This window comes from Crocuta crocuta, unplaced genomic scaffold (assembly GCF_008692635.1).
Source record: "Crocuta crocuta isolate KB4526 unplaced genomic scaffold, BGI_CrCroc_1.0 scaffold258, whole genome shotgun sequence".
Taxonomy (NCBI): domain Eukaryota; kingdom Metazoa; phylum Chordata; class Mammalia; order Carnivora; family Hyaenidae; genus Crocuta; species Crocuta crocuta.
In genome coordinates, this window is record NW_027532842.1 from 314,803 (window position 1) to 327,656 (window position 12,854).

Sequence of the window (12,854 nt, forward strand, 5' to 3'; positions counted from 1 at the left end):
ATTTGTTAAATCTGACAACCCTAGACAGGGCAGTGCATTGTCAGCCTCATTATCTTGAAAAGAACCACTTGAAGCTCATCCCTTACTGATGGAAGGTTAGGTAGCATTGTCACTGGTGGACAATAGCACTATTAATTCATTGCAATAACTCTGCTAATGAATGTTCATTAAACACCAATGATATGATTATAAATAATCATTAAATATCTAAGAAGCACTGATGAAATGCCAGCTTCTACAAGCACTACCAAATTACAGAGGAGGCACAAACTATCTCACTTAGAGGGTGTTCGTCCCTAATTATTGCTACCAAGTGTTGGTTCAGAGGCACACGATACGATACCAATTGTATTCAGGACAAGAATGTTAACATGGATATCATGAAGAATATCCAAACTTGGCATCCAAAGTGCCAAGCACTATTGAAACTAAACTCGAATCTTGTTCTGAATTCATTTTTCAGTAGGTCTTTTCAAAATAAATTCAAACGTACATCAAACAATGTGTGATGTCACCTACTGGCACCAAGAGCGTTTTAATGATTTTTTTAAGAAATGATTTCTGTCTAGACCAGCACAGTGAGAGAAAGTGTCACTATATGCTGCCTTTTCATTTAGATGACTCAGGAAAAGAGCACATGGATACTCAATGGCCCTCATTATGATCTCATAATACTGTCCAAGGAGAAGACAAGGTTGTAGAGAAGAGGCAACTCTAGGGCTTAAAAATCAGGATATCCCTTAAGATATTTTGGAAAATATAGGTATGGTTCCTAGTAAACACCATCTATAACTTGGTTTTTGTATATTACTAATAGCTTTGTATGAGAAAAACAAATTTTTGTTGAAGTACTTGAAGTGCTCTGTGCCAAACTTAAAAACAATTTACTCATTGTTCTACCTTCAGAAAACCTCCACCTAGTGTGATTAGAAGATATACGCACGACAAACAGATATGGGATGTGATATCTTGTAACCATAATCCTTGGAACTGTGGTTCTCACAGGCAGATAATACATCAGACTTACCTGGGAAGGTTTTTCCAAAGCATATTTGCAGAACCTCATCCCAGACTTTGAGAATCTCTAGGAGTGGGGCCCCAGGCACTTATATTGTGAACAAGCTTCCCCTATACTCAAGAATCACTAACTCAGAGCCTTCAACAGGGGCTATAGAAGCCCAGAGGGAGTGAGTATAATGAACTCTGTTAGGGGAAGGGAAGAAAGACAAGAGTTAAATGGCAGATAGAGCAAAGGATGTGCTTTGATGATGGGTCAACACTTCAGCAAAAGTTGTGCACTATGTTCGTGAAGTATGACCTGGCCTGCAGGAGTGTGAGGTATGCAGGGCAGAGTAGTAGCTGAGGGTGAAGCAGGAAGGGTAAGTTAGAAACTGGGTTGTGAAGGGTCTTGAGGGTCTGGTCCATGTAGACCAGGAGCAACCAGCATACTGAAACAACTGGGCACAAAGACCCAGAAAAGACAAAAATTAGAGCCTAGATTTACACTGAGTTCCTTTGAAGATAAAGATTAAGTCTTACTCTTCATTGATCCTTAGCAGTTATCACAGTAATCGACCTCCTTAAATGTTAATGACTGAATAAAAGAAAAAAATCAGAAACAATTAATTTGAACCACACCTTAGTGACTATGTGTTAGATGCTTACGGTAGCCTTTAGTTCTTCTTAACTACTGCTTTTATTGTCTTCACAAAATTTCACGTTAATAAGTTCCTTCAGTACTTATTAAGAAGAGAAGTTCTTGATACAAAGGGACCCAACTGATACCTGAAGTCCCCATAGTGGAACTGAAGTTTGCCATGACTCAGAGCTAACCTGACCCAATGCTAACCACACTTCCAAGGCCTGGACTCCTCTCCGGGAGCCCTCTCTGCTTCTCAGGAGCTCAGCTCCTAAGTGTTTCTTTTCTCTTGAGAACAGTGATACCGCACTAGCCTAGCTAAAGCCCAAAGAGAGAAACTGGCCCATTTACGATTAGCATGGTGCTTGCAGAAAGGCCCAAGTCAAAAGTACATCTACAGCAAGGACTATTCAAAACCACTGGGACCATGCACATAATCTATAGCCCAGCAAGAACTAGTTCTACTGTCTCTGTCTGCTGTTCTAGTTCATCAAAGCCAAGTTCTCCAAGCCTCAATGGGAAAACAAGCACTGTTACTGCTTCTCAGTCATTTGCCTTAATACAATGAAGATACGAAGATAATATATGGTCCCTGTGCTTTAGAAGCTTAAAGTATTAGAGAAACAGACACAAAAATGGAGAATTACATATTAGGTGATAAATGATGTGAAAGAGATAAAAATAAGATCTATAAAAACATATGCAAGAGTCACCAATCCAAACGTGGGGGATCAGAGAAGACTCCCGGGAGAGAAATGAAGCCTGTATTTAGACTTAAGTTATGAATAGACATAGGCTAAAAGAAGGGAGGGGCAGGTGGCCCACGGAAGGAAATGGTGTGCACAGGGCACAAGGCTGCCAGAGGCATGGTGGTGGGTCTGGAGCAAGGAAGGCAGTCAGTCTCATGGAGAGTGCGGGGCTGCTGAGGGAGGTTGCTGGTGCGGCAGGCAGGCAGGGACCAAATTGTACAGACTCACATTAAGGCATTTAGCTTTTAGGGACACCTGGCTGGCTCAGTCAGTAGAGCATGTGACTCTTGATCTCGGGGTCATGAGTTCAAACCCCATGCTGGGTGGAGAGATTACTTAAAATAAATTAAGGCATTTAGCTTTTATCCTGAGGACAATGGGGAGTTACCAAAGGGTTTTCAGCTGGAAGGTGACATCAATTTGCACATCTGGAAACTATGGTTTATAGTACGGGTGGTGGATTGTAAGCGGCAAAACTGGAAAAGAGAGCTGGATTAGAGATCATCCAAGGGGGAGACACGGGGAGCTTTGGGGAGGGAGAGGAGCAGATGGAGCTAAGAGATTTAGGAGAGACTCTTGGAAGGTCCTGGGTATTTATCTACACACAGGGAAATGGTAATTTGTACATGCTGAAAGGGCTCTGATTAGAAGCTTGAAGATATCTTTTAAGAACGCTGACATTTCAAATCTTTTCCCGTCACCCTTAATATTTACCTTAAGTATGGAGGCCTTTTGATTCTGTACTCATCTAACTTCAAAAATGTACTTCCCATATATTTTTTCCATCATTCCGCAAATATCTACAGAGCACCTCCTATACACCCAGAGTAGACCGTATAGACTGTGCTAGATTCTGAGTGAATTAGAGAGGCCTTTGGGGCACCTGCTGAATAGTGGAAGAAATAATAAAATAAAAACAACAAAAAGCAAGAATCAGTAAACAAATGACTGCAAAATGCCAGGTGCTAGAAAGTAACAAATGAGGTGGTGGCACACTTCTTTGGATACAACAGTAAGGAAAGGTCTCACAGGCAAGGTGACACTCTGGAGTCTACAGAATGACAGTAAAATCACAGAAAGAGCTGGGAGAAGAACAATGCAGGCATAAAGGATAGCCTGCACACTGGTCGAAGGTGGGGTTATGGGGGGAATGGTATCTTACAGGAATTTTAAAAACGCCCATGTGGCTGGAGCCTGATGAATGAGGGGACGGAGGGAGAAGGAACAACTAAGGAGGTAAGCAAGGGCCAGGCCAGCCTCGCTTGACCTTATGAACAAAGAGAAGGAACTAAAACTTGGATTTCATTCAAAGTGCAATGCAGAAAGTCTGGGTGGCTCAGTCAGTTAAGCATCTGATTTCGGCTCAGGTCATGATCTCACAGTTCATGAGTTCAAGTCCCACATCAGGTGAGCTCATGCCCCACTTCTGGTGAGCTCCAGGCCCACTTCAGGTGAACACGAGCCCCATTTTTTATGAACATGAGCCCCACTTCAGGAACCCCACTTCTCTCTTTCTCTTCCCTCACCCACCCCTGCCCCTCGCTCACTGGTACCCTCTTCTCTCTCTCTCTCAAAAACAAAATCAAAACAAAGTGCAATGCAAAGCCAGTGAAACAAAGCAGTAGAATAACATGATCCAACTTAGATTCATAAAAGATCATCATATATCATATTTGACTCCTCCCTCCCCAAACTTCACCAAAATGATAGTAAATTAGAGGTTAACACATTTTTAGAAGATGGAAAACCAAATACAGATGTGCCAACTGAATTAGCAAAGTAGAGGAAGCTAAAACTAAGTGACCCCTGAAAGGGAAAACAAAACAGTGAGCTAATCCACACTATAGACCCCCAAGAGGCTTCTGTGACAGGAACAGGGTAAGGCCAGCATGAAGCTCAGGCTAAAAACAAGAGGCTTGAGTGAAAGCTTGTATACAGAGTGGTTAGAGTTCCTGCACCATCTTCTTAACTGCATGCAGTCATTTGACTATCCTTTCCTCAGATATTTATTAGGTGCAAAACTGAAAGGAGGAAACCCTGGAGATTCCAGAACACCAGGCACAGTGCAAGGTGAGGTAGTGAGATGAACGAGAAAAAGAAGGGTTCAGTGAACGTCTGCACAGCAAGCAGGAAGATCCCAGTTTCCTCCCCAGTCCTGTTCTCAGAAGGCCAACATCCAAGGGTTCCTCTCTCTGGAGAAACTGGCCTATAAATACAGGGCAGGTTCCCAACAGAAAGAGAGCTTGTCACCTAACCACCTAAATCAAGCACCAGCTAACAAGCTCCATCTCTGTATGTAGTCTCCAATCAGATTTGAGTATCTCCCCTGTAGGTCTTGTGAACCTTAGAGATTAATATTTTGCATATTCACTTAAAAAAAAAAGAGTCCAAGGAATTAAAACAAGTTTTATTAGCATCATAGTAAATTTGCCTCTGCCCTCTTGTAAATATGAACAGAAAACCAAATTTTCATTAGACCATTAAAACACTCAGAAAATAGAGACAATGCAAAGAATAGATGAAAACGTTGAAAATTAAGTGTATCATAAGCAACCTAAAATTTATAAGAGAATTACTACATATATAAAACAAGAACAATGCTGTTTTTTAAAAAATAATCATAATAATAATCAGACCATAATAGACCATAATAATCAGAGGTCTATATATTGTAGTAAATAAAACTTATTAATTTTACTATTCAAACAAAAAGTCAGGGAAAGGAAGAAAGCTTGTAAATTAAAAACCAATAGAAGAGCTAGATTAAAAAATAGATCAATTTTCAAGTTAGCAGAGCAAAAATACAAAGAGAAAGATACTAGGAGAGAAAAGATAAGAAAGTTGGAGGATCAGTCCAACAAATAGGAATCCCAGAAGAGAAGAGAGGAAAGATATGGGAGAAATGTAGACATGCAGGAAACAATGTCCAGAATTGAAGGACATGACTCTGGCTTCTAGAGCCCCTGATTGTCCAGTATAGTCAATGACAAAAGATTCTCACTAATGCATACAGTTGTGAAATTCAGAATGTCAAAAATAAGGGAAAAAAATAAGAGTTTCTAGGGAAAAAAAATATACATAAGAGGGTCAGGAATCAAAATGGCACCAGTCTTCTACAAAGAAATTCTGGATGCTAGAAGATATTTGAAGGAATGCATTCTGAGAGAAAGTGATTATCATCCCAGAATTTTATATCCAGCCAAACTATCACACAAGGTTAAGGAAGAAGAAAGGACATTTCCAAATAGAGCAGAACACACTCAAAAAACTTCCTCCCATGCATTCTTTCTTAGGAACCTACTGAAAGATGTGCTTCAGCAAAACTAGAGAAAAGGGATAAGAAAGAGGAAGAGGAAACAAGACTCAATGCAGGCAGAAGCCAAAGCCATTCCTAGAATGATGAGAAAGGAAGTCCCAGTGCACAGTGGGGCATCAAAACTACAGAACAACCCAGTCTGGATTAGAGAGAAATAATAAAGGGTGTCAAGCAGAAGATCTTTGGGAAAAATACTAGAAGGGGTAGAATATTTGAAACTGTGTTTGGAAAAAACATCTTGATAAGTGTGTGACAAAGAATTTGGCAAAAATCAGTGACAGGCCCATAGAAAACTAAGCATATGGAAAAAAAGTCAATTATTAACTCTGGGGAAAAAAAAGGAAAAAGAAACTATTCTAAAATACCACCTTGCTCAGCAATGAATGTTTACATAACCATAATATATCATATCAGGATCACAATATAAACATTAGCAGTTGAATCAAACAAGTATTTGTAATACAATTATAGAGAGAATGGATGGAAGAGGCATGAGAAAGAGCTACCGGACAGCCAAATCCTCAACCACCATAACAGGAAATTAATAACAATGTCTAAAATTGAACCAAAAAAAGCAGTGTATACATATTATTTTAAAATATGGAGTATTACATAAAAACCACTGGAGAGATTGAATTGATTACCAATTGGGAGTGGAGTCAAAGAGCTACTATTATTTTGTAATAAGCCATTAGGTTACTATTTGATTTAGGTGTATGCATGCATTAGTTTCATAAAAGTTTCAATTTTTCAAAAACACAATAATTGGAAATGGCATGTTCAACGTGACCTCTTCATCTTTGCTGGGCTCTTTTATCCTTGTTTTTCAGGTCCAGGAAGCCTTTCCTGGGGCCCCCTCCCCAACTTTGGGCTAAATGTCCCACTGTGTGCACCCATGGCACCCTGCCTTTCCCATATGCTACACCTTTTCATATGTGACTTTTTGTTTGCTAAATTGCCTTTTTCTGTGTCTGTACTGTGAGTTCCTTGAGGAAAGAAACTGCATCTGTGCTGTTCACCACTGCCAACTCCGGGGCACAACATATGACCAGGGAAAGGAGAAAAATGAACAAGTTTACCTTTTGATCTGTCCACAAAGTCTCTTCTAGTAGTGGAAATAAACTGATTTGATACTGCCTTCCTAAAGGCTTCCTCTGAAGCAGCGATTTTCCAACGGAGGTGGCTCCTTATTGATGCCATTGATTGTCCCTGAGGTAATGTCCAGAGGAAGAAACCCTATAAATGCAAACACAATGTTCAAGAAAATCCATATAGGTTCACCTAATAGAATGAAGATTACGTGTGCTTGTGTGTACATATTCTTCTGGGTCCTCCACACCCAGCTACCCCACTGCAATGTATGCAGAAGCCTGTCACCAGGAGCCATCAGTTCACCCAGATGTAACACAGGTACTTGGTCATTTCTTTGACTTTTCCTATTGATGACAGGAAAATATGATTGCAAGGCCCAAAGACTGTGCCTCCAACCAGAAATCTCCAGCTGAGACCAAAGGAGAAGACCCACATGAATGCTCAATCTGGCTTTAAATGCCCAAGGAGCAGACAGCCTAGGCTTCGAGAGACACCCTGCCTCCGATGCCTCACCTCCTCCTCAGCAGCAGCCTATAAGAGGGGGAGGGCAAGCGCTCTCTCCTCTTGGCCTCCAAAGAGATTTTATGATTATGAAACTTGACACCTCCAGCACCTCTTTCCATCTATCCATTCTCTCATGACCTTGCTTCCTATTTTCCTGAACAAACTGAAGCCATCTGATGAGAACCTTGACACACAGCCCAGCACAACCACCGACCAGACACATCTGCACTCACTCTGTGATGAGAGAGCAGGGGCAGGGGCACCAGCAGAGCCCCCTGCACGAGTGCACAGCAGCCCATTGTGTTTGTCCTACTCTGGCACAGGACCCCCCAAATTCCTGCTTGTCTCTTGCAACTTCCATTTCTTACTCTCTTTGGGGACATGGCTGTCAATAGCCAAGCCTGCCTTCATTTCTCTTATCTTAAAAAGAAAACACCCTTTTCGCTCTACTTTCCCCTTCTAGTTACTTAGATTTTTCTCAGTTTCCCTTCACATGAAACTCCCCCACATAGTTACATATATTCACTGTCCCCAGAATTTGTCTTTTACTTGTCTTAATCTTCAGGGTCCTTCTCCATTCCCTTCTTTCCCTTATAATCTATTGAAGAAACCAAGACATTTGATGTGGAGAGGTTCCCACACTCTGGATTTTGTCAAATGCATACTCATTGTGTAAGTTAACAAGTTCCTCTGTTCCCTGTATTTCCTACAATTGGCAGAGGCTGGCTTACACTCAAGATAGGTCCCTCTGACAAGACTGTAAGTGGTATTTGGTGAGGAGGATTAGAACATACAGTTGTTTCTCTTTATGTGAGGTTAACAGTTATTGATGCTTAATGCCTGGATTAATGGATGAAAAGGGGTAATAGTCTATCATTTCTTTTTCATTTATTAGCTAGAATATGTTTATAAAGAGACATTTTCCCTCATCTACATTTAGTTTACCAGTGGCATAGTTCATATAGGTAAGGTAGGGGGAAAACAAGTGTGATCTTTTCCTTTCGTTGGTTTCTAAGATAACGAATTGGTTTCTTATCATCCTCTAGAAGTGTCCCCATTTTTATTTTAACAGAACTGACAGATTTAAGCATATTTGATGTGTTTCAAACTATTGTATATGTTATCCTTATTGAAGCTCAAATTATCTTTGGCCTGTGGGCACCTCTTTAACTTTAATATAACTCTAGCCATTTTGGGGTGGGGTTGTGTTTTTGGTTTTTTGGTTTTTTAATTTTGTTTTGTTTTGTTTTTTGCTATGTAGCATAACAAGACGTTCCAGACTCATCTTGCACATTTCCTGCTCCAGATCTGGACTCGGCCAGCTCTCCCAGAAGCCCTCCATCTCACACTAATTAAGAATTCTTCTACCACAACTGCGCCTGTCAAGGCAACCCATGAACTCCATTCTGTGAAAGCCAACAGCCAAGTCTATCCTCATCTTCCTTGACATGCCAGCAGCATTTCACACAGCGATCCTTTTTCCTTTATTTTCCTCACTTGGCTTTCAGCACAACAACCCTCTGTTGGGCTTTCTCCTTCACGGCTGTCTGCCCCTTCTCAGTCCATTTTGCTGCCTCTTCCACTGACCTCTTATTATTGAAATGCCCCAAGGCTCAGTCCTTGAACCTCTTGTCTTTTCTAGCTTGATAATCTCATCCAGTCTCATTTTATTCCAAATACAAGGGATGACTCCAATTTATCTCTGGCTTCAGCCTCTCCCTCAACTCAGATCCCTATAGCTCAACATCCTTCTGTAGATTTCCAGTGGAAGCTTACTAAAACACTTCTAATTTCACATTCTCACAACTGAACCCCTGAGTGTCCCCCGAAGTCTTGAATAGTCTACCTTTCAGTTAGTGGCCATTCTATCCTTGCCACTGTTCAGATCTAAATCCCTGGAATCATTTTTGGCCCATCTCTGTGCTTCACATCCCACATTCTTTACATCAGGAAATCTTATTTATCTATGAAATATATTTAGAATCTGACCATTTCTTCCAACACACTTAACACCCTAGTCTGAGACATCATCGTTTTTCTCCTGGATTATTGCCAATAGCCTCTTAACCAGTATCTTGGCTTCTACCTTTACTCTCTTATAGTCTACTCTTGGCCAGGTGACCCATTAGAGCATAATCATATAACCGTCTCTTCTCAAAACCCTGCAGTGGCTCCTTATTTCAGATTAATAGTCATAGTCTGCAATGGCCTATAATGCTCTACACAATTTAATCCCCAGACCTCGGCACACATCTACCCCTCACCCCCTCCCAATGCTCCTCCCCTTTGTTTTCCGTCCTTACTTCCTCCTTCTTCTCTCCAGCCTCCTGAATTGCCTTTCAATTCCATAAACCTCAGACACGCCCCTCCCTCAAGGCTCTGCCTTTGAAAGCATGAGAAGTTCTCATCCCAGATATCAGAGGTGACTTTTTCTCTCACCTCACTCAAATCTTAATTTGAATGTCACCATCTAAATGACACCTCCCCTAAATTATCACACGTAAAATTGCAAACCTTTTCCCACCCACTCCACTCTGGACCCCCCCTTACCCTGATCAGTTTTTTTTTTTCCATAGAACTATCACTTTCTAAACTTTTATGGTGCATTACAGCTTGCCTGAGTGTTATATTTGTCATCAGTTATCCGTCTCCCCCTACTAAAGTTTAAGTTCCACAAAGATAGGGTTTTTTTCTTGTTTCGGTCAGTTACATCCCCAGGCCCAGAAGAGTGCCTGACACATACTAGGCCCTCCAGAAATACTGGTTGCTTAAATGAATGAATAAAAGATAGCCCGCATGACCATCCACTGCCTGAGGGCTTTGCCCTGAGGTCATTGCTAAACCCAGGTAAATGGTTTTTTTCCAATACCCTGAATGGGAACTGCAGTCACAAGTGACCTCTGGTGGGACACTCCATAGATAGCAGAGATCATTTACAGGGTGATGGCTCTCTCTTGTATCTCTTTGCCAGGCATTTAAGATATCACATCTTTCAGGCTTTCCTCTGGGGCTGCTCCTTTGTCTCCATTTATGGCTTCTTTCTTTGACCTGCACCTCAAACCTGAGGATTCCCCAGGGCTTCATCAGTGTACATATCTTTAGGCTCCACTTGTTCATCGGGTAATGCTGGTCCATCACTGTGCCCCTCTACCCACGCAAGCCCTGCCAACAAGAGGGGCCAGCCAACAGGATCAGCTGCAGGGTCCTGTGGTTACTAGACAAACCCTGACCCACCTCCAGCCCATTTTCTGCCTCATTGCCCACACCTGGATGTATCATAATTGCTGCCAATATATCGTCAGGCCCTTGTTTCCCACCACCCTTTCCTTGAAGGAGCTCCAATCCACCCATCTGCATTCTAACTCCCAGAGTAATTGCTTTTGGCGGCAGATCCTCTCTGTGAGCAGAGAGGGATCACCTTGCTAGTCTCATCCTAGTTTAGGTCCTGAGCCACAGTCACAACTGTTCAACAGAAACAAATAAGTAGCAGACTGATCGGATCGAGAGGTCTCAGCATAGTAAATAATGCAGCACACCCTCAATCAGGTCAATTGTAAGAGGACTGACAGCTGGGGGTGGGAGATTACACTGGGTGTGAAACGCTCACTGGTTGAAAGCACACAGGGCAGTCTGCCCCATTACTGCTTATTGGTTAAGAGTGCCCAGGACAACCTACCACTCTAACTCTCATTGGCTGGGAACCATCAATAACACCTAAAAAAAATAAATGCTTTGTGTGTATATGTATACATACACAGTATAATATTGTAACTGCCTGCTTTATATTAATTTTAAAATCTTAAGGCAAATATTTGAGAGGTTAATTCATTACAATGAATGGGTTCCAGGAGGAAATGGGGTGTGTGTTAAATGGGGTATGTGTGTATGTTCTAATGACTCCCAAATCTACCTCTTTAGCTCACCTCTTCCACAAGAACTCCAGACCTAAATATTCAACTGCCTGTTGGACATAGTTTCAACCAACATGTATTCAACTGAATTCACATTTCCTCTATGCCCTTTTCCACCAAACCTGATCCTCACCCGTGCCAGCTCCGTAAACAGCAGAAGTGTCCACCCAGCCTTCCAACTCAAAACCAGAAACATCATTCTTTCCTCTTCCTTGTCATTTATATTCTTCAGTCATCAAAATCCTGCCCATTCCGCCACCTTATAACCTATTGAATGCACCCTGGTGGGCCCCATTCCAGGGGGCAGCCAAATAAATGAAACCCTTTACTACAATTGAGCATTGCCTTTTATGGTGACAGAAGAGAAGACAGTGCCAAGAAGACAGAGGGAGGGCCAGTCATTTCCATCTATAGGAGAAGGGAATGAGAGATAGCTCTCTCTAAGCTGAGTCTTAGTGAATGAATGTCCTTGGTGGACAGAAGAAGGGATTCTAGATGGAGTAAACAAAATGACAAAAGATCTGTTAGTTTGGGGACACATAATACTTAACACAAATATTTATGAGTGTAAACAACCCAAATGTCCACCAATGGCTAAATGAATGAACAAACTGTGATACACTCATACAATATAATACTATTCAACCATAAAAGGGAACCATTAAAAGGAATGAAGTATTGATAGATGCTACAGTGTGGATGAACATTGAAAGGCTTCACACTAAGTGAAGAAGGCAGACACAAAACATCACACACTGTATGATTCTCAATAAAAAGTATCCAGAATATGCCATCCACAGAGATAGAAAGTAGATTGTTAATTACCAGAGGATAGGGAAGAGGGAAACAGGAAGTAATTTTGTTTATTTTAAATGTTTATGTATTTTAACCAACTTGACAATAAACTATTTAAAAAAATAAATAAATGTTTATGTATTTTAAGAGAGAGAGAGAGAAAGAACACAAGCAGGGGAGGGGCAGGGGTCGGGGGAGAGAATCTCAAGCAGGCTCCAGTCTGTCAGCGCAGAGCCTGACAGGGGCTTAATCTCAGGAACCATAAGATCATGACCTGAGCCAAAATCAAGAATCAGATGCTTAACTGATCTAGCCACCCAAGCGCCCCAGGAATTAATTTCTTAATGGGTAGGGGGTTTCCTTTTGAGATGATGAAAATGTTTTGGAATGAGATAAAGGTGGTAGTTGCAAAACATTATGAATGTATTGACGATGAATTGTTCATTTTTAAATGGTTAATGTTATACCCTGTGAATTCATTTCCATTTTTTTAAGAAAACCTTTTAATTAAAAAACAATTTTTTCAACATTTATTCATTTTTGAGAGACAGAGAGAGACAGAGTGCAAGTGGGAGAGGGGAAGAGAGAGAGGGAGACACAGAACCCAAAGCAGGCTCCAGGCTCTGAGCTGTCAGCACAGAGCCCGACATGGGGCTTGAATTCACAAACCATGAGATCATGGCCTGAGCTGAAGCCAGATGCTCAACCAACTAAGCCATCCAGGTGCCGCTAAATTAAAAAAAAAAATATTTGCTGGGAGCCGCACTGGCCTCACTGGATGACAGTCACAAGAAGGAAATGGCAGTGTTTGCACAGCTCCTGCCATGAGAAATGAAAACTGATATCTC

General features: G+C 41.4%; 1 protein-coding gene across 3 annotated transcripts in view; it reads right to left on the reverse strand.

Annotated features, from left to right (window-relative positions):
* TEX26 (testis expressed 26) overlaps positions 1–12,854 on the reverse strand; it is a 49,651-nt gene that overhangs the window by 24,297 nt on the left and 12,500 nt on the right. For all 3 annotated transcript variants that reach the window (XM_077745430.1, XM_077745427.1, XM_077745429.1), the window contains one exon: positions 6,784–6,940. In XM_077745430.1, the coding sequence (XP_077601556.1) occupies positions 6,784–6,940 (157 nt within the window). The remainder of the gene's footprint in view (positions 1–6,783; positions 6,941–12,854) is intronic.